Source organism: Ruditapes philippinarum, unplaced genomic scaffold, assembly GCF_026571515.1.
Source record: "Ruditapes philippinarum isolate M1 unplaced genomic scaffold, ASM2657151v2 ctg154_1_1_1_1, whole genome shotgun sequence".
NCBI lineage: Eukaryota > Metazoa > Mollusca > Bivalvia > Venerida > Veneridae > Ruditapes > Ruditapes philippinarum.
Genome location: NW_026861602.1, coordinates 456164 through 482929, shown reverse-complemented (window position 1 = coordinate 482929; position 26766 = coordinate 456164). Strand labels below are relative to the sequence as shown.

Below are 26766 nucleotides of genomic sequence, written 5' to 3'. Positions count from 1 at the left end.
AATATAACTATCAATATAAACGAGAATCGGCGAGCTCACGTCTAAAAATGAAATGATGTTCTGTTCTATTATCATCATTCTAGGGAGATCATCGCGTTCTTCCTGTACAAAATACACGTAAAAGAACAACAGGAAGATCATTTCCTTCTAACTATATAGCTTAACCATATAATTAAACTATAACTGCTGTTGATCGAAGTCCAATGATATTTACGATTTTTTAATTAACAATGAAATAACAGCTGTTGTAAGTGAAATTAAGATCCTCGATTTTAATTGTAGTTTAATTTCAAACGGATACTTATTGATTGAACCGTCCATTGCCATTTCACATTTAAAAGTAAAGACCTTTATTTAGTAAGAATGGGCCATTAAACAAGAATGTGACCGCTCGAATTTACATTTAGGATTTAATGACGGTATAGAAACTATCATTATGTGTCATCTTTGTCTAAATGAAAGTACGGGTACAATAGTTCAATTCTATCATATATTACCTACGTTTTAACTCGTATTCGAACCACGTGATCAATAAACATAAAACGATTATTTCCGCTAGGTATCTACAATGCTTTAAACAGATATAACATTTTACGTTTCATCCAGAGAAAGTTTGTAAATCAACGTTTATGTTAAACATTTTAAAAAGGGATAATGCTCTATAATAATCTGCCAGAAAATAAATAAATATATTTTGTGCTGTGATTTTAAAGGTTAAATACAAAAGGGAAATAGAAAATTACTAAAAAAATCACATATTTTTTAAAAAAATGATATGAAATATATCTCTGAAGATGGATGTTAATCAATGCCAATTGTCATGGCAACAGTTAGTTCTGGCAACAGTTATTCTTACATACAGTAAGTGTTGTGTTTTCTTTAATTTTGTTTGTTTGTTTGTTTGTTGTTTTTTGTGTGTGTGTTTTTTCCCTACAATACATTATTTAATCACGCAAAATGTAATGCATATAGAATTCATTGAAAGTTCTCAAATTTCTTGTATAACAGTACTGTAAAATATCTCCACTGGAAACATGGGAGGACAGATGGGCCTTTTTTAAACAAGATCGAACGATTGAACAAGAGCCTAAACCTAGAACGCATCCGCCGCAAACTATAAAATGCTGGCAATTTGGAAAATTTACTCAACAACCATCTTAGTTGCGAACGTATTCGCCGCAAACGATAAAATGTTGGAAATTTGAAAAAATCTTTTCTAAACAAGCGTCGAAGTCGCGAACGCATCCGCCGCAAACGATAAAATGTTGGAAATTTAGAAAAAAGATATCTAAACAAACGTCGAAGTCGCAAACGCATCCGCCGCAAATGATAAAATGTTGGAATTTGGAAAATTTTTCCTTTTATTGCATGCAATCTGCTCATTAACTATCCCTTTATTTTTTTGGTAAAACACTTGTTTTTATGGGTTTTTTTATTTAAATACTAGACACTGAGATCTTCGGCTGAGTCCATTTTATGTTGAAGTTAGAAGATATACATTTTAAGTTTCCAAAACAATATAACCAATGATCTTATAATCTATCGTCACTGAAGGCATTGTATCGTTTTTAAAATAACAATTTGATAACAAATTTTCAATTAAGACCATTATATTACCTATGATTATGTTTGTTTGTTTATTTATTTATTTATTTATTTATTTATTTATTTATTTATTTATTTATTTATTTATTTATTTATTTATTTATTTATTTATTTATTTATTTATTTATTTATTTATTTATTTTTATGTAGCTGTTGTTGTTATTTCATTTTTATTGAATCATGTAAAACTAATTATTTTTTGTTTTAATTCGAATGAGAAAAAAGCAAACAACGGACTTAGAACGTGTAAAATTGACGTCACAGTTTAACAAATTGACGTCATGATCATTAGCTAAACATGCATTAAAATACCATGACTGTATGTTTATATGAGAACAATTCTGATTTGTGTTATAATTTCAATCCTTTTCCTTACGATATTATTTTTGTGTTTCATAACGTATTGTATACATGGTGATTTTAGAAAAGACATAAAACGGCCTGTTAACTACAGTAATAATTCAGTTTCTCATCTGTTTAGAGTTTATGGGTTTCTCACGTTGTAAAGTTTTATTGCCATGCAAAAAGTTCAGTCAGGAATATATAGACTAACACTAGCATGTGAAACAACGTTTCCGTGTACCCGGTATCGACTATAGACCTTTTTGCAGTACGATTTTTCCATAGCAACGTATGTTGCATTTTGCGCATGCGCATTCTGCGTAGGACAAAAGCGCAATTAAGATATAATACATTTTAAGTGTACTTAAAGGATTTAAAAGGCGTGATTTCAAGTTATGTCACCCAGAAAAAAGAAATGTTGGGATGAATTAAAGCGGTAAGTACTTAAAAGGTGAATTTATATTTATAACAGATATACAAAATTAGCGTGACTTATAATTTAACGACCAAAAGTTCTCTGTTCAATGTATCATTAGGTGACTTTTTCACTTAAACAGCAGGGTGTTAAAGATCACATTTTATAACCCATGTATTACATAATATTACACAATTGGTATTCCTTTGAAAGTGGATTGCCAAGGCGGTAAGAGTCAAACAGATTGACACGTGACCGGTTGTTATTTGCCAGCTAGTTTATCAATCAACAGGGTCGTTTAAGAGTAACATGACATAGTTAATATTTAAAACTATGAAAATGATTAATCGTAATTTAAGTAACTTTTATTTATACCAATTTCATCAATGTTTATTCATTTTGTGTAGTGACAAATAGTGTACGTGACGTGCATCATCTACATGTGCCACAAGGAACCGGACAAAATAAGTGTTATTCCACCACCCATCTTAACTTCTCAAGAGTTTGAAAAATTATTTAAAAATATATGTGACTTAAAACATTTCTGTTTGGCATCTCACTCAAGTCGGATAAAGGATAAAATTAGCTAAACTGAAAACTAAAATGCATTATAACACGTGTTCCGACTTTTTTCAGAATGATAATTAACCTCGATTTTAAATGTTATAAAATTTATATAAAAATGTTATATATTATAATTTATGTTATAAAATAGTTTTTATATGGACGATTTCAACAAGAATTAAATTGACTTCTTTATTTGCTTATATATATATTTCCACATAATCTCAGTGTCAGGTCTTTCCATGCCTTTTGGGCAATCTTGGCCATAAAGCTATGAAGGCATCTTTTGGGTTTCTGTTAAAAGCTATTTTATATGATTTTCTATATTTTACCTTCAATTAACTCGGAATTGTCTATGAATTTCTACTACATTTCTATGTAGGGCAGGGCTTTTTTCCCTACGCAAATTGCGCATGCGCGAAAAACTACTACTGCCGGTCAATTTTTCATAGCAACGGACCGCGTCGTAAAAAGGTCTTTATGTTTAGTCATCCGAAATGGACCTTTCGTGTATGTTTGTTTGTTTGTTTCATTTTACGCCTTTTTCCAACAGTATTTCAGTCCCTTTCGCGTATGTTATCATATTGCACATTTTATGATTTGGTCCACATAACACATAAATACAGAAAATGTCAGCAGAATAGAGAAGTAGTTAAAGGTCTATTCTCCAACAAAAAGCATTTGACTTGCTCTTAAACCATTCTCAAATGTTATCCAGTACAGGGCTGTTCAGTCTAAAGAAGTCAATATACGGATATATTCTAAGATAGAAGTCGCACAAACAACGTATATCAAAATATAGCAAAGCGATTTGGAACAATTGTGTTTTAGCATCATATTGTGTTGCTCTCAAAGAAACATGCCTCATGATTCATGCTTATTTTCATGATTTTTTGCAAATGAATTTAAAAGTTAAATATTGTGTGGTGAACAAAAATCGTAATTAACACATTGCAAACCACGTAAATTACCAAAAAAGGTCAAAATATGCAAAAAATTACTGCGTTAGTCTCACTGTAAAAATCTAATCATAAATACTGCAAAATGAGTCAATTATAACACACACAAAATGTTAATTATCATTTGAACCTTTTACTTAAAATCCTAGTACATTTTTCTCAAGTTTGATTCTTGTAATATTTTGGCTTATCTGGAGACAGATAGCGTAAATTGCAATTCATTAAAAAAAATATACAAAGTATATTTTAGATGTTACTTGACCTAGAAAGAAAAATAAAATTTATTTGATTAAATTTAAATCATGCCCATCAAAGTGTAAATGGTGAGAGAAAACAATTTCATATTTTGCCACAATTGTCTTCAGTATCATATTAACAAGCTTCAAACAAAAATCTACTGACGTGACCCACCAAACTTTTTCAGACAACCTTCGTTATTTAACGGTTATGCTCATTTGCTAACACAAGTTGGGCAGTCTTTTTATATATTTAGGGCAGTTTTTATATTTTATCCTAATAATAATCAATTATTGGTCAATAACCATATTATAATAGTCAATCTTTTAAAATACATAGCTTATTCGGGTCAACTTGACAGCGTAAAATGAGTATAATATAACTTTAATATGTGTATTTCTTATGCCTTAACATTACTTGCATCAACTTGAGGACAATCTTTGGGTTTGGGTTTGTTTTCAGTCAGTGTTATTTTAGATATCATTATCGCCACGTCTCCCTTAATTCATAATATTGTTTATTTATATTCACACTTTACAGGTGCACTTAAACCGTTTAAAGTATTAACTGATAAAATATTTTGTAAACAGTAAAATTAAGTTGTTTTCATAATCTTACGGTCGTAAAACTGTCTGTGTTATTTAATATGCATGAATTCTATACGTAAAAAAGAATAAAATGTCCCAGAATAAAATATGATGATTTTATTTTAGCAGATTTAGCGATAATTTTGTTCATGCATAACTCGTTTTCTATGAAATACAGTGAAACCTCCCATCAATAGCCATCCCCTAACAACAGCCAGTTTCAATTCTTCAGAATAGTATTAACTATATGATTTAACTCTTCCCAACAATCACCTCTCAGCTCCAGCCAATAGCCATTTATTTTTCCCAAAGAGGGGAAAATACCTCTCGAACTGCCAGCAAAATGTGTTATTTGAGCATATCGAATTTTCCCTAATTATGCTATCTATAATTAAACTAGCACATGTACATAATGATGGAAAGCCAAACTTCCTTATATAAACTCGTGGAGTTTTACATAGCAGTAAGAGGAAGACCTCAGGTGCTAACCACTTGAAAGGGTCATGTATTTCCATCTTTTTTTTATTTCTCTGCACCCTACATAATTCAATACCACTTGTGGCTCAGGGTTGAGGCATCCTGTGTTATCGGAAGAGGGGACTAAATGGGTTCAACATTATTAGAGTGATCTTTTAGCTCAAGCAGGTGAGATGGTTTTGACCCTCTAGTGTTGCCTTGAGTTTGTAACACCCGAGTTTAGCACAAAATATATTTCCTGTTCGGCACCATATTACAGAAAGTGTGTTACTTATTAAAAAATTTATTCGTGAAACAAAACCTCCAAGCCAGCCACCTCTTTACAAACGTCAATTTTGGACTCTCCGGCTGCTGGCTGTTGTAGGGAGGTTGAACTGTATACTGAAATATCATTCTAGATATTCTGTAATCATTTCAACCACAATGTAAACATTAATTTTACAATAATATTAGAGACATCAAATTTATACAGTTCAGAATTAGAATATTATCTCTCCTACTGTTGTATACACTGATAAAAAAAAACACAGAACAGATTAGAATGCATTATGATATTCATTTTGTATAAGCTTATTTTGCATTAGGTATTGACTTTATCAGATCCATATTAATGATATTCTATGCTGTATTTCACATACCCCTGTGATGAACCTTTTGATAAGCGATTTTAGTGATTTCCATTAAATATGATACGCATCACAGAATCAAGATTATAATCTTTGGCGTACTTTTTTGCATACAACTTTCAACGCACAAATCAACATATAAAACATTTCATAATACTGCAAGTTTGTAACATCGCTTTTAATTGGATAATCGTGACGTTTATACAGTTTTATATGCACGGCTGCTGTCTGTTTATAAAGCAACTCTAAAAAGGAAGTTTTGCTGTTTTATAAATTCGTTATAAAGATCCTTGACACGTTATATGGCCTCATATAAACGGTTGTTTACAATATAACACTCGTCTCGCGGCTCGGGTTATATTTCCGAACTATCGTATAATTATATAGGACAATATAACCTATCAAAAATCTTAATAACTACTGATATAACCGGGTTATCATTAATATCATTTGCCATCAGTACAGAGCAAGACAGGCTTGCACATCCATGCAATGTTCATAGGTTTTGTACTGTTGGCTGACTAACTTCATGTCCCCTAAAATGACAAGGACAGGTCCACAAATGGAAGCTGGGCATGACCTTTTTAGACATTTCTCAGGTCAAAAGTTTAAATAAGAGTTTTACCTGACATCAAAACAAATACAGATTCGTGTCTCTTTCCGGTCAGTTAAAATAAATAAATCCTGTTATAATGAAAACATCTTATGCCGGTGCCGGGGTGAGGGCGTGAGAGATGTTGTACTTTTACAGTACATGTAATTCCCATTACCATATCAGAAAAATATATTACTGAATGCCTTGATTTGACAAGTATTATGTAATCAATTCAGTCTCTTTGTGTTATCGGGTTCCCTTTAAAAATGTTTATATTTGTGTGCATACATTTACCTCTTCCAATTACTATATCATTGTTTGCAAGTATTAGAAATAGATAATATTTCAACGCATCTTAATGTATTTTTAATGAAGTGAAATGAACCGATCAAGTTAAATAGAGGGTGTCACTTTTGTTAACATACGTTTCTACTTGACAAGTCTGCTTTGTATTGATATAAAAATAGATATTTATCATCTGTATGTAGTTTTATTGGTATAACAATATCATGTTACAGTTTTAATAATCAATATAAATTATATTGAAAATGATTTTAAAGATAAATACGAACTGTAAGTTTAAATTTCATATATTTAAGGCAGATGGAGCCACAGAAATGAATAAGAAGGGCAAACATATGCTATTTATTTTAATAACTGATTAAGTTTATACTAATTTATTTAGTTCGATTTTGCTGAAAGCTATAAGCTTATTGAAACACTTTCGAATCCATTCCCGGAACCAACCAGTACTAAGCAATGAGTGTAAACTTTCTTGCTCACGGAAACGACTGGCCCCTGACGGGGTTTGAACCCACGCGGCCAGCAATCCTTAGATTACTTGTCCGACGCGTTAATTACTCAGCCACGCCCTCACGACGCAGTATAAGTTAAAAAAATTTAAATAATTCAGTTTATACTTAAAACTGATTAAGAGCAAGTTAGATGCTTATCATGTCATATACGTTTATAACAGATGTAAAGCTCTGTGATTCATGTTAGAATTGAATATGAAAAAGGCCATAAAAGCATCAAAACGTAAACAAAGTTGCATTTTGTCTTCCATGCAAAATTAGTGTAACATTACTGATTGCCGAAAAACAAAGGAAGTAAAATATTGCTCGGTTGTATTGCCAATGAGTATAGTTTCGGAAACTGTTCACAATAGACCACACAATTTAAAAAAGTTTTTGATAAATAAAACTTAAACACATTTTTACTGCTTGATGGGCCTTTAAAATTATTAGTGAAATATATCGATACATCAAAATTTGAAAAATATAGTGTATTGTCGTTAGATATATCATAAATGGGTTCAACTTTAGATCTGCGCTGGAGTTGTAACGTGATTTTGAAAGTTGAAGACTTAAATTATCAATTACACCAAGTGTATATATCATATTTTAAATAAAAATATATTTATATATTTGCTTTATTTTATTGCCTTAATAGGAGAGATTTAATGTAAATATAATGAACTAGGATCATGGGAAAGGTTATTAAGTTAAGATAAGTTGGTTGATTCACGCCATATTTTACGTAGTATTTGCCACAAGTCAACTTGCATGCACCTTTTTGACACCGTGCGTCGTGCAATTGCGCTCTCAAAGTATTTGTTTAATAAGGAAATATTTAAATTATGTTAAATTCAAACTCAAATATATGACCTTACCAATTTATTTGTGCCTTTTAACTTAAAAATTGTAAAACAAATAAAGCACAATTGTATGCATCTAGCCTATAATTACTAAATAAGACTAAATCTTCTGAACAAAGATTCAAAAATTAGAGTTCATATTAAACGTTTCAAAATTCGAAAATATAAAAATGCCGACATTTATAAACAATATAAAGGTATTACATTGTTGACATACACGTTTTGTAAATTAACGTTTTATCTATTTACATTTTAATACAAATAATAAGATGCATTGTAGAATTATGAATATCAGTCTAGAAATGATATATATATATCGTTGTCACTTCAAGCACAATCCAAAATGTTTTCACGTAAAAAAAGCATACAAAAAAAACAAGCCTACATCACTAAGATTATGTTATACGGCTCGTATAATTAATTCCTGGGTACATTCAAAAATTGTGATTGACGTACGGCAATGAGTAAGGTTTATTTCTATGACGTCAATTACGCGATATTGAGATTGATGTTTTTACCATCTGATAATATTTAAATGGATGGAAAATATTTGCACTTAGAAGTAAAATTTATCAATATCTACGTTTATTTACAATAGCCAATAACATTTTCGAAAAACGCCATCATTCTACCGTTATAAGATTATAAAAAAAAATGTACATCTATAAGTTTGTTGTTCACTCATAATGTTATGATATTACTATTTTTTGCAGACGTAATAAATGTGACGTGTGTTTCCCAGCAGGTCATCACTAAAACCCTGCATGATTACCTACTCACAGATTATGACTCGAACCTCTTACCTGTCTGTGCCACGGGCGATAATGTAACTTTAGACATGGACCTGGCACTTAGACAGATCATGGACTTGGTAAATATGAATAAATTAAACCTTTGATAAATGAACAAAATAATTAGATCTTTTTAAGTTTTTATCATTTATTACCTAAACCAGGGTCTTTCAAATAGAATGGTCTGGAAACGCGCTATGTAAACCCTTGCATTTGAAAGGAAAGACCCTGCCTAAACCTTGACCTGCTGTTTTAATCGAAAAACTGTTACAAAAGTACATATAATTAAAGACAACTGTACTTTCAACTGAGGTTACGGTGATTGTTTTAATATTAAAACTTTATAACTATTATGTACCGGTCAATTGTAACTCCAAATTTAATCTGGGGGAATAGCGAAAACTTGACTTTTTGAACATCAAATCATTGATAAAGGCCAAGCCACAGTTCGATGATTAATTACGGTTGAATGACCTCGCACTGCAAGATGGATCTTTCCTAATATTTTGACACTGTATGTGCGAGGAGGATGTAAATGCTAGACTTATGTGTCCCCCTATCTCTGACATGGCCCCGGTATTGAGACGGGGTTACTATTGACTCATGCATATAATAATAAGTCAAAACTTGATAAAATATAAACAGACACCCTTGTATATGAATTATGTGATCTTTATTGATTTTTTAGAATGAACGGGAGCAAATACTTACAACAAATATTTGGTTACGTCTGGTAAGCTACGCTACATTTGTAGATTTTCTTTTATAATATTTACTAAAGTTATTAAGGTATCAAGTATACTATTTAAAGTATTTGGAATACACTCTACAAATTCTAAAGTGTTTATAACGATAAAGATAAACATGTCTTTATATACCTTAAATATTTATTTTTTTAAATTGCACAATGGAACAACTATTTGATTTTACTTGCGAAATGACTCGTTAACTTTTCTAATACATAAAAAGGCCTTTTAATAAAGCCTTTTAAATGCTCAATCATTACAGAAATTTGATACATTTTCTGATTTAACGCTTTCTACTGCTACCTTTTCAATATTGTTATTTTATGAATATAAAGTTGCGCCATAGAACCTTACCAATATTGTTACATAACATAACAGTAGTTCGTCTATGTTTCTGTTTAAATTAGATCACAAACTTTGATTTGTTTGTTGTGTTCATGGTATTGTAGTAAATATACGGTTATTAGTTGCTTTATATATCCGGGAACAAATAACAACCACTCTTTTTAATTGAATCCATATTATCGTTCAAAAGCATTTTACCACTCCTTTCTCGATAACAAAAATAACAAGATAGACACTATTATTTGCCTATTCAAACTGAAATAATAGGGACAATAAAATGTACCCCCTTGTACAGGGAAGCTATTCTTAAAGCGGCCTTCAGCTTTTATTTTTTGTTGAAAAAACAAGTGTGTGTTGTTTCAAACTAAGCTTTTTAGTTATTCAGTAATTTTATCTTGGAAAAGTGCATCATTTTACTGTTAGCCTTCTTCAAAACAGTGTCCCGAGCCGAGAGCTATTTATAATTATTTATTTATCGTTTCTAAAATTTACTAATTTAAATATTGAAAGCGGCCCTGTAGTTACAGGTATCGAGATAATTCCTTATTATTTATTGTATTTTATCGTCAGCACCTTAATTCTTTTGATTTGACAATTATATGAAACGATTTATCTAAACATAACAAATTAACCTTTATAAAAGCTGAAGGACGCTTTAAGATTGAAAAATTAAACAAACATATTTTATGCTATAGAAATGGAACGACTGTCGTCTGCAATGGGACCCAAATTCTTACAGCAACATAAGCAGCATAATGTTTACGTATCCCGACGTTTGGCTGCCGGATATCACACTTTACGACAGGTGCGTACTGATTTAGAGGTCTTCAACCTTGCTCACCAGGTTTCACTATGGCCAATTTGTTTTGTGATAGTCGATTGTAGTTGCTGAATGTGATTATGCAAATGAATAAAATACAATATTTTCCTTGGTGATATGATCTAGTTTGGAGATGAATGAATTATTCATTCTACTTTAACTTTTCTACATAAACTTAAGGTTCTTACTTGAACCCTTGTTCAGAAGTCAGATTTACTATATTTTACCCAAAGGCAAACTGATATTCTTTGTTTATTTAAACTAATACATATTATTTTAAAATATGATTATTCGTGTTCACATTTTAAAGCTAAATAACCATGGCGCTGGAATTACAATTACCTCCCCTTTCAATCGTTTTCCTTGTACTTATGGTTCAGACATCATTAAAGTATTCCAGGCCCCGTTTTAACTATGGTTCAATATCAGCATCAAACGTAAAAACTTAAAAGCTATCCATTGTTAATTCTCATAGATATAATCTTTAATATTAACTTAATTAATTGGACTTGAAATAACATGCTTATGAATTTTTAGAAACAAAAATACTTCGCAAGATTTGGGCTTTTGGTTTTGGGTTTAGACAGTTGATCCAAATATTTATCGTAATCCATACATTGATGTTTATTTTGATCCGATTATCCCTGTATTTGTATCCTTATTCCTCAAATTTATCCAAAGATAATATGGTTGTTTCTTTGCAAATCAGAATGATTTTTACATTTCGGTTATGTACCATTTTATTTTAGCCTAATACAATCAGTTTTAGTTTCATAAAGCAATGAAAATAATATCAGGATCAATTGATCCTGGTCGGTACTTTTGCTTAGAAAACACGTGGCTCTACTGAGGTTGAATTTCAAATATTTCATTGGTTTTATAGGTTATTTATTTGTATTTTACAGCGCAGCGGACGAGGTGATGTTTCCGGGAGTGGAGAGTTTCCGAGCATATGTCTCCCCCACTGGGATGGTGTCTTACAACTTCCCCACCGTCGCCAAATCTATATGCCGAGTTAATGTCAAATACTTCCCATTCGATACTCAGGAGTGCGCGTTACAATTTGGGTCGTGGTCACATCACGGAAATGAAATCGATATTGTAAATAGAAACGCAAACGGTATGCGCTTCGTTTAAATGTTGGTGTTGGCTTTATTAACATGGATATCTGATACTCTAATAATGGTTCTGATACTGGACTGCTTTCATTTCATATAGCACTGCCAATATTCGATTCCAAAAAATAACACAAATTGATTATAACATTGAACTGTGAATAATATTTGTATATAACAACTAATCACTAAACATGATCAAAGCATTAATCACGAGAAAATAAATTTGAAATTATTAAGCCGATGAAAAAATATATAAAAACTACCGCTGATACTTACAATTAATATTCAGATAACGAAAATTTGCCCTAACATTTAACAATTAACAATAAACATATTAAAATAAAGGATCACTTAAAACAATAATCAATAATCAGTCAATAAAAGGCATATGCTAGGGTTTACATATAGACATATATACATGTAGTAGAATGAAAACGTATAGTAAAAATTATTCAAAACTTGCATGTTCTTAGAATTATGATAATAGAAACAGAAAAGACATTGATTCCGAGTTATCTGTTCTTGAATTCTAAAATTTTACTTATTTCAAGGGCAGACAATTCACATGGTCTATTTATCCTGCTTTTTCATGTAGTTCAATTCATGTAGGTTTGTAAGATTTATGCATACCGGTCCATAAAGTGACCTGAAATAACAACAAAAGTCAAACTGAAATAACAACAAAAATCAAATTCAAGGGCAGATTACTAGTACTCGAAATCGAGGTCTGTGACCCCAAGTTTTATTTTCACCTAAAATGTTTCTGTAATCATATTTTAAATTCTATAGCACAGTTTTTCATTCTACTTTTTGTATATATGACCCTAACGTATGCTTTTAACGATATCTTCCCTAAAACAATTAACGTTTTATAAATGATCACTGCTTCTTGCACTTAACAATCGTTACTCCTAATAATTAATAATTAACAGTGAAATAAATGATCACTGTCTTTTAGTGTTAACAACTTATAATAAGAATTAAATAAAGGAGCATTGCTTCTATCAAACAGCAGAAAGCGTGGTCACTTACATGTAATTGTAATCTTTAAAAATAGCAAAATTGAAGAATTTATTACATGAGTAATTAATGGACTGTAGCTTGCATGTTTCTGTAGTCTATAATCGGTATATTAGCCAGGGTAAATCTTGTAACTTGTAACTAGTAAATATGTATGCATGATATTGTTGTATTTTGTTTTCTTTGCTATGACAATTTTTTTGGGTGTTTTGCTGACTATAAAAAATGGAATTCAAAATTTAAATAATATTTTATGCATGATTAAGCGGCATTTATCTATAAAATATAAAATATAAATGAAACTGTTGTAACTTCTGTCATAATAGTTGGTGTTGCAGGTGACCTTGACAACTACATTGATAATGCTGAATGGACCGTGCAGACTATTCCCGTGGAACGCCACGTGCTATATTACAACTGTTGTCCTGAACCATATCCTGACGTCACGTTCTATATCGTCATGAAGAGACGCCCGGCGTTTTACCTCCTCACTATGATATTTCCTTGTATATTGACGTCATGTGTTGCTGCGATGGGGTTCCTCCTGCCAACAGAATCTGGGGAGAAAGTGTCGCTCGAAATCACCGTGCTTCTTTCCCTCGCTGTGTTTCTGCTACTTGTCTCAGAATCTTTGCCACCATCATCAGATAATTTTCCGATTATAGGTAAAATTTTAATTAATATTATTTTTATTCATCAAAATAACAAGAATCGGATAAATTGATTAAAAAAGGATGAAACACACAAACTTGTGTGAAATTATGTCTGGATATTACTGTCATTGTGTGTGTCTAATAGAGGTGACGTGATAAACTTTAAAGTTATTATGAAGGTACGTAAAATTAAACATGAAGATATAACGAGAACAAATACACAAACGCTGCTATTCATACGGCGCTAAATCTCTTAAATGGGCATGTTTATCTTTCCATCTGTTCAAAACTATTCATCATTTATAGGGTAAATTTTAAAATATGTTCCGACTGAATAGCCAACAGTGCAGTCATTTTACAACGATCATGATTTTCTTCAAATAAATCCATGTATATTTTATATGTTTCAGGGTCTTATTTTGCCAGTTCGATGGTACTTGTATCACTTTCGTTGTTACAGACGGTGTTGGTCATAAATGTTTTCTACAGGGGCACTAATGGTCGAAAAGTACCAACGTATGTGTTTTACTTACCTTACTGTACCGTCAATATTTTTAACATTTAAGATAACTTTTTCAATTCTACAACAAGCTGATATTGAATTATACATTACTTCTTTTTCTCTTATTGTTCTGTTTTATTAAAATGTAAGTCACGCTGACATTTCAAAGTTCATATGGTGACTATTTAAGTTTTACTGGTGGAAGAAGACTTCAGGTGACCCTCCTTGCATTATTTCATGTACAGGCATGTTTCTGAGTAAAACCATCATCATTCCGTAAGCTAGCTGCATAGCTTTCTCACATAAAGAGATTCAAAGTGCAAAGTTCGCAACATTGAGGGGCAAGTGATTTAAAGTCCGGTACCTCAACAACTCGACAACAGAGGCCTAAGACCTTCGGCGCAATATAAATTCACTATGGCAACAACTTTTGTTATAATATATGGCAAGGCTTTAGTTGTGTCATTAGAAGTTATTATCATAAATTATAATTTGTATGCCTCTTACAAAATGGTTTATACACCAAAGTACCTGATATAACATGAAAGCAGAATGTTCATTTATGATTTGTATGATAACATTGTGTAGTTCAATAGGTTGGTGTTATCAAATACTGAATCATTCAACGTCTGAAATATTCTAGGATATCTTGAACTGTTTTGTTCAAATCCTACTATTCGTGTTGTTTTGTTTTGTTGTCGTTGTTATTGTACATGCATTCGTTGAACCAAATTAATCCAAACCTAATTTAATCTTTATATACAGGTGGGCTAGAAAGTTGTGCTATCAATATTTGGCAAGATTTCTGTGTATAAAATCAAATAAAGTAGAGACTGTCAATGATGATGAGGTGAGCATGTTTGTTTTAGTCTAGAACCAGATAATGTTGGCATTTTAGACATTTATTGGTGAATAACCAATGTTCTTATATTCGGTTCAAGGAGACTCTTGCTTTTTTCCCTCAAGTATTCGTAATCAGACTTTATACATGTATTAATCAAGTACATCAAATGTTATTCAGAAAACATGTTAAAACCGTTAGACCATGTTGTCTTCCATCAAAATTTTACGACAGAATGATGAGATGATGTGCTCTACCTCAATGATTCGAACGAAGTTATTCCAAAAGAAAGGTCCGGAATCGGATGTGTTTTGGGAATTAAGCTGTCTCGATTTACTAAGGAATTCCTGTCAAAGCTAACGCAATGGTGCACTTAACACTTAAGTCGGTTAATTAGCAATCTTTCTATATGAAAGACCCTGAAAATTAAAATTCTGTTTTGTACATTAATGTGATTTGAATTTTATCTTGTGAACGTTTTATTCATTTAATAATTTCATGCCCATTTATTATGAGTTTTGTTCTTGAATAGTATCAGATAGAGGTCCCAAAATAGATTAATATATATTATATCAAATATTTTCATTTCAGGAATTAAAAGTACGTTCGTCAAAACTTGATCCTTCGTTTGAACATTATGAAAGCAATACTGACACCGATACACGCATGCGCGAAAACTGTGAAAAAATGGCGGACTCACCGAACAATTCTCACTCGCATAACCAAACGATGAAAAGAAATAACGTGTTACCAAACTTTGTTATCCGAGATCCTACAATAGATGCATTAAAAGAACAAACACAGTGCATCAGAAACATTGAAGAACATTTTATTGATCAGAAAAAAGAGGATGACATAAATTCCGAGTGGAGGGATTTGTCAAACATTTTAGACAGGGTTTTCCTGATTATGTATCTCCTTGTAACAATAATTACAACATTGTCATTGATTTTGCAGTGTTTGTAATTGTGACATTTCTAAAGTGTTTGTTAATTTCGACATTGTTTTACTGATTGTACATGTAACATTGCAAATTAGTATGACAAAAGCATTGTCATTGATTTTGCAGTGTTTGTAATTGTGACATTTCTACAGTGTTTAAACTGTGACATTTCACTTCAAATGACATTCATACATTCTGATAACTGTGACATGTTTACAGTGTTTGTAATTGTGACATTGTTGCATTTCTTGTACATCATGTACATGTGACATTGCTAATGTGTTTGACATAAAACATTGCTTTAGTTTTTGTAGCAACGTTGTCATGGCTGTAACTATAACATTGTTAAATTGTAACAGTGGAATCACAAAACTGTTTCTACCTGTTTTGTTGCTGCAGCGTAAGCTGATGTGACAATTAAAGCTACAATGCAATTTCTATATAACTGTGACGTTGTCGTCGAGTTTATGCTAACATCAGTGCAATTATCGTTAAATCAGTTCTAAGTTTATAAGTTTTGCTTGGAACCACGTCTGGTACAAATAAAAGAAACTCTTTTTCAACTTTCAAAGAGTTTTCTAAATTTATAACAGATCTTTAACTAATACTTGTGTACTTTAACTTCTGAACATTTGTTTATAATTTGTATGACCTTGCTTTGCAATAATCTGATAATCTGTTTTTATCGTTCATAAACTTGTTTTAATAATAAGTTGTGTCGGTTTTCCAGCGTTCTGATTTTGTCTGTTAATAATGTACATTTTATTTAATAATGTATATAAACTTAGACGTCATCTAGTCTTGGCAAGAATGTGATTTAATAATGTGTATAGCCTCGGCCGTCAACTGTTTGAATCTTACAAAATAATGGCAAGTATCTTTATTGTATTTCTTGTCCCCGAGTCTGCTTCCCTCGCTGTTCATTTGTTGACTTATCCCAGACGCGTAAGAACAACGGAAAATCTTGGCAGGCAATCTGAAACCTGGTGTGGTGATGGAGATAAACTTCAGAAAAGTATATTAAGCAGAGTTTCTATATGCTGACGGAACACATTTCGTTGGTTACCTAAGGAGCTGCCTTTATGTAAAAAGTTTACAAATACCAGTACCATCCGGTGAGAAACTGAGTATAGTTCGAAATATATATATATATATATATATACATACATGTAGCTTCAGTATATTGGCCCAATACAGAAAAAGTAATAACGGCGGAAATGCCTAGAATATTTGGGTAAGCTTACGCGATATATTCTGAGAAAGAAACAGAAAATGACAGGAACACTGGAATCAACTATTTCAAAAACAATATGAAAATGATAAAAAAAATGGAAATAAGGAATCGGAATGGAAATCTGAAATCAAATTTATTTTCTCCATAACCTACGTTCAGCCGTACAATATGTACATCACCATTGATAAGTTAATTAAATAAAGTGTCTAAATCAGATATGTAACGCTGTAGACGTCATCTGACCACATACCGGACGTCGATCATGTGACCTGATTATCCGCCGACTTCAGTGTTCATTTAAATAGAATATTGAGCCCAACTCGTACACACCACATTTCGTCTTTCATATGCCTGTCTATTTAATCATGGTCTCAAAAGTATATTATAGAAACTGCAACCTCTGTACTGAAATAACTTCGTTAATTGTGACTAAAATGACAATCTCTAAATACGAGTAAAAATCACTAAAAAATCACTTTTCCTAAAATGAGTCAAATATTAAACAAAAAATTGTCAAGTGATAACGAACATCTGTTTGTTTTATATAACTTAAATAAGAAGATCTATCTGATAAATGTAACGGAAAATAAAAAGTGACTTTTATATCCACGAAGGATGTAAACATAAATGCTACATAAAATAAACAAGATTTTTAAATCCACGAAAAGTGTGTCAAGTGAGAAGACCAAAGCTACCAACCTTTAATCACCTTTTATTCATGAATATTTTACATAAAATTTCATTATTGTTTTAGTCAGTCATAGGGTCCCATAGGCCGTATTTGTACACTGAATGTTAGTGCGAGATGAAAAAAGGGATTAACAGTCTTGGTAACTCATATGTTTTATATGGAAATATAAATGAAATTACTAAATAAATACTAGTGCCATCTTTGATTATTGTAATGTTCGTTCTGAGTTTCTGTGTCTCAGCATGTAAAGCACACAAATGTACACACTCGCCATTCATTGCGCCGCGAGCTTCAACCATCATCAAAGTCATTCAGAGTTTTAATTTTGTGCATGTTGTATTGGTTGTACACGTACTCACAGATTAAACTATTGTTTAAGGGATGTTTAGATAACAGGTACAGCACATACAGAAAAGAGTTAATCATTAAAACAATTTAGTAACAACGAAGATAATAGATATTAATTTTATTGTAGTCAGATATCATATTCATCGTGGTCTTCGTTAACCATAAGTGCACAAAATCACGCAAGCGGTACTTAACAAACCTTAAAAGCTTATGTATGCCTCGGAAACAATGTTTATGTGAATCCCACTGAAGCAATATATATTTATCCCACGGAAACAATGTTTATATGTATCCCAAGGAAACAATATGTTGTTTCCCACGGAAACAATGTTAATACCTGGGATGTACTATGTTCCAGTTAATACGTATCAACATATTCTACGTAAAACTATTCATTTTTATGTATACATTATGATGGTCAATTTGGATTAAACGATAATAATGCTCATTGCAACGAATTCGCTCATAGGCTATTTTAGTTTGATTAGTTTAACTATATTTATTATTATATGATAAATTCTGTAAAATTTAATTAAAATCTTAAGGACTCTGTCAACATTCTAAGCAAACGAACGACCATCCATGCATATGAATATTACGTCGCTATATCGCTAAAAGGCCCCTTATGATGTATGAATGAAATCTAAGACTTTAACGGTCGAATTCTTATCTCTATGAAGAAGCATGGGAAATAAGTAATGTGATGTTTTACATTTGATTTGAATGATTATTAATAAGGTGGTCTGGGATGTACTTTACTCTACTTTTTGCTGCATTGATCCTTATTTGTTCTTTATATTTAAGAACTTGTTGAAACAACAAATAATAGAGTCAGACAGTTTCATCTGATAATGAAAATGTGAGCTATTGTTGTTTTTCTTAACTAAAGGTTGCCGCTGACAAGTGACAAATGATACTTTGATATGCCCGGGGAGTCTAAACGCCGTATTGCGTAACGTCCCCGTAATCAAACCTGAATTTATGGACCACACATCCATCAAACTTGTCTGGCGACAAGTGTAAATCATGAAATAAAGAAAGAGTTCGCATAATATTTTGTTAAGTAAATAAAATAAGTCACGCTACATTGTCCTTTATGAATATGTAGTGGACAAAGTTTTTTTTCATTAGAAGTCGACCGCAGGTCAACAAAATATATAGACTTACATCGCATCGTGGTACATTTAAGAAATGCCTTTCTTTATGACTATTGTTTATGATAAGATACTAAAGTAATGGTTAAAGCATGCGCTCAATTTCAACGAGGTGATATGTTTCACTAATTCAGATTCTGTTGCCAAGCTGTGATTTTTATTTGGTTACACAATTCGAACATATGTATATAAAATGTCACTTAAGTTGAACATATATTTTTGTAACTTAAGTAGAACATATATACCGGGAATGTGTGTAACATAAATCGAACATATAAGTTTCTAATTACTTGTATGTTTATTAACATAGCGCGCTGATTAGATTTTTTAATGTGATCGCTAGTCATGACGACAGTACAGCAAATACTTCATCAAAGGTTACGTCTATATAGATCTACTCTTAACTGTATTTGTAGACATTTTTTTCTAAATTTTTATGCATATGATTTTCACGCTCAATTTATGTTCAGTGCGGAAATAGGTGACACTTTTACTTATAATACATGTGCGATTATAGGAATAAAATTTAGGAAAATCATTTCATTCTTTAAGTGACCGATCAGAAATGATAAGTGCATATATTTATCTGATTTCATTGTTTGTTTGTTTGTTGTTTTTGTTGTGTTTACCAAACTCCTAGGAACAGAAACAGTAATTAACGGTAAACATTGAAGTTTCTTGGCCTTTAAATCCCATTTTAAGGTGTTATTATTAATTGGTCGAATAATAAATCTCCAGAGGAAAATTTATATTTCATGAAATACAGCTTATGTCATGTGGCATCTGCAGAGCTACTCCAAAGTATGACGTCACCTTTTCAGAGCAACACCTCTCAATAAAAACCATATAATCTTCTATCCAAAAGGCTGTTGCTTAGCAGAGGTTAACATGTATGTACATATCATATCAGGACATGAATACACAAGTTATCATGAGGTAATATAGCGTCGTTCTGACAACTGTGACATACATAATCAGCGTAAAACTTGCTATCTTGTTTGCGAATTGTCAACGTAGTTCAACATGACATTGTTTTTACACCCCCAATGTCATTATAGTTTTCAAAATTCATTTAACATATATATTTCATAAGTGGAAAGCTATATGAGGTGGTCTTTAATCGCTATATTTTGTTAAAAACGTACATAAATGAAAAAGATATTGTGATTATTGAATACATGTATACGAAATCATTGCTACAAACCTTCTAATTTTGTTAAAGACAGGTGTTAGTCTGATTTCACAACTGATTCTTGTACGTTAAGTACTACGGACACTTTTTCTTCCAATTATAAAACTAATGTTATGGTAGTGGCGGCATGGCCGAGTGGTTAACGCTTTGGACTAGTAATCTATTGATCGCTAGCCGCATGGGTTCAAACCCCGTCAGGGGCAAGTCGTTGTTTCCTTGAGCAAGAAACTTTACACTTATTGCTCAATACTGGTTGGTTCCAGGAACGGATTCGAAAGTGTGTCTATAAGCTTATAGCTTCCTACATAATCGAACTAAAATAAATTCTGTATAAACCAATGTTATGGTACAGTTTTAAAGCAGCATGCCTCCAGATTCATGCTTAATTTTCGTGAAAATTTTGAAAATGTATTTATGAAGTGAAAGAAGAAGGTAATTTACATATTACAAATAGCACATACAATCCACGTAAGTCACCAAAAAGGGAGAGGTCAAAATATATAAAAATACCCCTTACTGCGGTAGTCACGCAGTAGAATATGGTTATAAACTCTGAAAAATCAGTCATTAATTGCACTAAGCATGTAAATTATTACTAGAATATGGAAGGTTTTTACTTTTCTTAAAATTTTAGTACATTTTTCTAAAGTTTGATTTTCTTGAAATACAGCTTTAAGGATTTTTTATAATCATTAAGTTGCAATAAATTGCACACTCCTGAATGTCTTACATACATAATAAAGTAAAGATAGTGGTCATTGAAAACTTGAACATGAAAAATAATTCATACAGTGTAATAGGTCAAGATGTATATAACAGTATTTTTTAGAGAAAATGGCAGTTTTTCCATTGAATCAATGAATGAATCGTAAACGACATATTACGTATATGCATGCCAAAAAAAGCTTGAAAAACATGTGCGTTTTGTGGATAGCAATTTTAAAAAAAGTCTAATAAAGGCAACATCGGGAGTAAAATGCAAAACGAGTGAATTTTAAGTAAAATTTCATCATGATATCATTTTTATTATACATGAAATTACTAAAATTATCAAAATATATTTCAATATTTTCTTTGACATATCAATGAATTTCAAGAAGAAATAATGTAACAAATTAATATAAGTCTTACGAGTACATATATATCAGAATATAAGAAATTTTAAAATACATAAAATATTTAAAAACAAATGGAGACAATATATACATGAATTTTTCTCATAATTTATAGATATTTGGTATATATGATTATTGTAACATTTTAAAGTTATTAAATTATTTACTTTTTCTGTAACATTTAATCAAAACTGAGACTTTAAAAATGTATTAAGGTTGAGATTTCATAACATTTAAAATACATTGTTTACATTACAATTTAATTTAAAGATATTAAAGTATAACACTGATTATTCAGTAAACTTAGTTATATGTTGACCTCATTTATTTAGTCACTGTCAATAAGAAATATATTTTTTAAAGTTTAAACATTTACATATGTTTTGAGGTGATAAAAAATACAATGATTTGGTCATTAAATTTTTTTATCACATTAAATGACTTAACCTCCTATCTACACCTTAATTTCAATTTAAACAATGGCACGGGTAAATGGAACAATGGCACGAGTTATGACAGATTCATATCGCATTATTACGTTAGATGAGATAAGTAAATGTTTGTTTGAGACCCTGAGGGTACCTCATTTATAAATGTCATCGGTCTAACTGACCCTACCAGGCTTCAAGGCCCTTAACTATAGCTGCAATAAAATTTTCTTCTGGACCCTAAGGGCTTGAGGTCATCGACGCGAGTGATTAGATAAGACGTAGAGTCAACTAATTTAAACGATTTTCACTGATGATTCAAAGATATCATCAAATTTAAACTGATTTTCATCAGGATTTGATCTTATTTTTCAATGGCCGGACACTAAATATAATTTATTAAATTATATGATACAGATAAGAAATTGGCGCCGCTGAAAGGAACCGTGACCGATGTAAAAAAAGATAGGGATATACATAGCGGACGAGTTAAAGAACTTGTTATATAAGGGGTTGAGGTGTTTTAAACCGTCATTCCACTGTCAAAACTCGACAGCTGCTGACAAATATAGTGATACAACACGAAATCTGGAATATACTCATAACTGGTAGGTAAACAAAACTACATGTATATAGTATAGTAAATGGACACTTGTCTATTTATATATTTTGTTGTGTCGTGGAATAAACTTACTTGCAAATAACTTACGTTCATACATATGGAAATTAACTTATAATTGCGAGAAACGTTATAGCTGGATTATGTTTGATTTAGATTCAAATGGTAAATATTGCCTTCATGTACATTATTTAATTCTATTTATTATATCGTATGTAGTTACATACATTGTAAGAAATGAAGCAAAAACAAACGAAACAACAAAAAAAAACTAAAAACAAAAGCCAGTTTTATGATTTATTAATATAATGTACACTTTAACAAAACAATTTATTCATAAACTATATCTTAAGTTTAAAATAAACCAACATGTTGAGTTACAAAGAAAATGGCGAACAATTTTATTCTAGATGAAACCTTGTTAAATTGTTGTCCGTTGTTTAAATTATTTCATTAAATAGTTTTATATCTAGAGGCAATTAGTGAAGTTAGTTTGGGAGTCAGAGCAACCCGTCACTATAGAAACTAAATACAATAAAATTTGACCACATTTATACAAACGCGGAAGTTGTAAAAATAAAGGAGAGTTAAAATTGTCGCTTAATCCCGAATAATATCTAGTTTTTACAATTAAAGGTACTTTAACATTTCATTAAAATGTGGTTTCCTTGACAATACGTAATGAAAAGTTTTATTACTTTATAAATATATTCCTAATATTAAAACACATAAACGTACTTGTGTTGGATTTTAACATTATACTCATTAACAGGCGAGTATATATGATGTCAAACGCTCTAATAATTTTGTTGGTTTTTTACTACCTATTCTGTCATTTACGTACATTTTACCATACTTAATGTCTTTGCTTTAATATGACCGTCCTGGTAAAGTTATTTCTAAATACAATTGAGAGAAATAAAGGCCAAATCTTGAAACGCTTCTTTTTTTCATGGAAGTTCACGTTTTTTGTATCATATTCGGTAATGATTTTTAAAAAAAAAATAGGTATATCTACATTAATTAATAAATGATTTTCGTACTTTCTTCTATATATAAAAAACATGATCATGTTATTTCCTCTACCTGGTCAATACAAATTATTTATGTATGCGGGAAAATGTGTGTCTTCGTCATTCCCACAAATATTCGTGTATTATATTGTTCGTTAAATGGTTTGTTTAAAATGAAAGATAGTGTTGTTTGTTTCACTAAAAACATGTATTTTTTGTTATAATTATACTTAATTCATTTTGTACAACACGCATAGAAATATTTTTATTTATGTTAGCATACACGTGGCCATTCAGTTACTGTTTTCTTTGCTTTTCTTTTACATGGAAATATATTGTTGTTTGTTTCATTTACAAAGATATATTTTTTGTTATAATTATCTTTGATTCAGTTTTTATATAACAAGTATAGAAATATTTTTTTATTTATGTTAATAAACATGAAAACATTCCGTTACTGTTTTCTTTGATTTACATTAACTTATAGTCTGCTGGCAAAATCATTCTACCAGCAGACGAAGATCAACCGTCTTATTCTGGTCTGCACTGTTAGCTATTTAGTCGGTACATATTTTTAAATTATCCCTAAAATGATGAATGGCTTTGTCCAGATTGAAAGAAAGACAAGTTCATATAAGAAAATTAAGATGTTAAGATTTAAAAGAAACATATCACCTTTATCGTGTATATGCCACAGTTTATACTAATGCATACGTTTATATATAAAAAAATTTAATAATATATTTATACATTGTTCCAAATTGTCTATTTATAGATACAATGGCTGATAGATTCGATGACGTTCTCCAACCTCCGACATACGACAGCGGATCACTGATGTCATCAATGGGGCACCCTCCTCCTAACATTACTACACTCGGATTGCCACAAGAAGATATTGACTCGATGTTTGCCTCACACCTTGTAGCCATGACAAATGCTAGTTCACTTCCGATGACGAGTGGATACTCGCAGACGCTTTCAACTTCATCATCTATGTCACAGTATCCTCTGATGAGTGGAGCGCCATCTATGTCAGGTATGACAACTCAATTAAACGATCCGTCACGTGACAAAGAAGCATTATACGGACATCCTTTGTTTCCTCTGTTAGCAATAATTTTCGAAAAATGTGAACTTGCTACTTGTGCACGTAAAGTTGCTGGTGATCCTATATGTTCATCAGAATCGTTTAATGAAGATCTCCTTATGTTTAGTAAACAGTTTTCTGAAAGAAATGAAGGTTCAATATTCACACATAATCAAGAAATAGACAATATAATGGTGCAAGCTATTCAAAACTTTAGATTTCATTTACTAGAATTGGAAAAAGTTCATGAACTCTGTGATAACTTTTGTGAACGATATATCACTTGTTTAAAAGGCAAAATGCCAAATGATCTTAATGTCGATTCTCAAGGAGATGATGATGATACATCTAAACTTTCAAATAGTAATTTTGATCCTACAGATGACACCGACAGCGGCTCAGACCACAGACCCTCATCCACTGGCTCCATACAGCTGACGGAACTTGATGACGCAGCTTCTCTTCATTCGAATGAGGCACCAGCACCCAGCAAGGCGCCGGCTGCAGGACCGGTAAAAAAGGAACCAAAGGCACCAAAATCCAAAGGTATTAAAAGAGAAAGGGAACCAGATAATGATGAGAGTAGTCGAGGGTCTGAGGAGAGCCCGCTGGAGGATGGTGAAGGTGCATCTAAACCCACTGGTAAGGGAACTAAACGTCAGAAAAAACGTGGCATATTTTCTAAAACTGCCACAAATATACTTCGTGCTTGGTTATTTCAACATCTTCAGCATCCATACCCGTCTGAAGAACAAAAGAAACAACTCGGTGCAGAAACTGGGCTTACAATTCTTCAAGTTAATAACTGGTTTATAAATGCTAGAAGGCGTATTGTTCAACCAATGATTGATCAGACCAACAGAAGTGGTCCTGGTTCCCATCCACATCCTAGCTTTTACTCCGACCCGGCTTCTCAAATTGACAGTCATAGCATGCCACAATTAGGACAGCATAGATTACCTGGACAAATTACCGGAAGTGCACCAGGATCTATGGGTAGTTCTATTCAAGCCGGATATGGATCTTTACACAATGTAGTGTCACACATGCCAGGTAGTTTTACTAGTAGTTTAAGTCATAGTGACCCGTACAGTGACCCCATGAAGACTGCATATCCAACACCAACATACATGGACTCGTCGCTCTCTAGATATAACATGATTAGTTCAATGCCATGTTACACCGGAAATGAAATGTACCCACCGCCAGGACTTGGAAATTCCTATTACAACATACCACCAACAGAACTGTAATAACTTTTATATTCGAATCAAGAAATCGTTGCAAACGTCCAAATACAGATAGAAAAAAATATCTGTGAGCAGCATTAAAAGTGTAATTGTTTAACTAGTGTTTTCAAATATTTGACAGTGTTGTGTAGCATTATTTTGACTAAGTGCTTGATTATTTACGCTTTATTTATAAATTGCATTTCATGTATATATGTTTTAATTATGTGTAAATAAAAGGTTAAATACAAATATGATTGCTGTTTTTTTAATAAAGGCTCTCCCTGGACATAATCAAATTTCACTTTTCATAGTGTTACTAATTCAAGTCAAAAAAAGATTGACACGAATTCTGTGTCTATCGCCAAATAACCACATTGATGGTGGTTCCTCTTTTAATATTAATATTTGTCTACAAAACATGCTATAAAATAATAATTGCTAATATTTAAGGTATGGTAACAATTTAACGTGATTCAATTGTAGTTTAAAATAACATGTACCATGGTATGAACTCGATGTGTTGCTTATCGTATCCCCTTTAAAAAAAAGTCATGTGCATTTAGCTGATCTTATTAGTACATTTTTGTGCAGATTTCATATCTTTTAACTTACATGTCTATAGTTGGCCTTGTATATTACTATTTTGGAACATTGTGCAAGTAAAGATCTTAGATTTGCGTGAAAACAAAGATGATACTCATTTTTAATAACTTTCACATTTCATTGTGTTCAAAAAATTTATTGTTTATATTTCTAAAGTTTTTGTATACCCAACCTGTGTACCAAACATTAAAGGCACATTATGCC

The 26766-nt window shown here is 31.5% G+C and overlaps 2 protein-coding genes across 6 annotated transcripts; both read left to right on the top strand.

Annotated features, from left to right (window-relative positions):
* The first annotated feature begins 559 nt into the window (after nt 1–559).
* LOC132716288 (neuronal acetylcholine receptor subunit alpha-10-like) lies at nt 560–16567 on the top strand. Of its 3 annotated transcripts, none has more exons than XM_060699530.1 (9): nt 560–861; nt 8778–8935; nt 9544–9588; nt 10642–10751; nt 11672–11886; nt 13231–13569; nt 13968–14073; nt 14825–14909; nt 15492–16567. In XM_060699530.1, exons 1-9 carry the CDS (start codon nt 795–797, stop codon nt 15864–15866), a joined length of 1500 nt encoding a protein of 499 aa, XP_060555513.1. In that variant the 5' UTR covers nt 560–794; the 3' UTR covers nt 15867–16567. The 3 variants fall into 3 exon arrangements, with proteins under 3 accessions (XP_060555513.1, XP_060555514.1, XP_060555515.1); XM_060699531.1 differs by having other exon boundaries at nt 562–861; nt 13243–13569; XM_060699532.1 differs by lacking the exon at nt 560–861 and adding an exon at nt 2177–2383.
* A 5705-nt stretch (nt 16568–22272) lies between these two features.
* Nucleotides 22273–26227, top strand: LOC132716296 (homeobox protein Meis1-like). Of its 3 annotated transcripts, XM_060699544.1 has the most exons (3): nt 22622–22789; nt 24413–24676; nt 25109–26226. In XM_060699544.1, exons 1-3 carry the CDS (start codon nt 22768–22770, stop codon nt 25978–25980), a joined length of 1158 nt encoding a protein of 385 aa, XP_060555527.1. In that variant the 5' UTR covers nt 22622–22767; the 3' UTR covers nt 25981–26226. The 3 variants fall into 3 exon arrangements, with proteins under 3 accessions (XP_060555526.1, XP_060555527.1, XP_060555525.1); XM_060699543.1 differs by lacking the exon at nt 22622–22789 and adding an exon at nt 22273–22613 and having other exon boundaries at nt 24413–26227; XM_060699542.1 differs by having other exon boundaries at nt 24413–26227.
* The last annotated feature ends 539 nt before the right edge of the window (nt 26228–26766 follow it).

Bases quoted from the DNA above. Each gene is read 5' to 3' on its own strand.
- LOC132716288 (XM_060699530.1), top strand. From the start codon at position 795: ATGGATGTTAATCAATGCCAATTGTCATGGCAACAGTTAGTTCTGGCA. The intron at 9,589-10,641 runs GTAAGCTACGCT...TTTATGCTATAG, and splicing joins CAAATATTTGGTTACGTCTG to AAATGGAACGACTGTCGTCT. The intron at 10,752-11,671 runs GTGCGTACTGAT...TGTATTTTACAG, and splicing joins GATATCACACTTTACGACAG to CGCAGCGGACGAGGTGATGT.
- LOC132716296 (XM_060699542.1), top strand. From the start codon at position 22,768: ATGTTTGATTTAGATTCAAATG. The intron at 22,790-24,412 runs GTAAATATTGCC...GTCTATTTATAG, and splicing joins GTTTGATTTAGATTCAAATG to ATACAATGGCTGATAGATTC.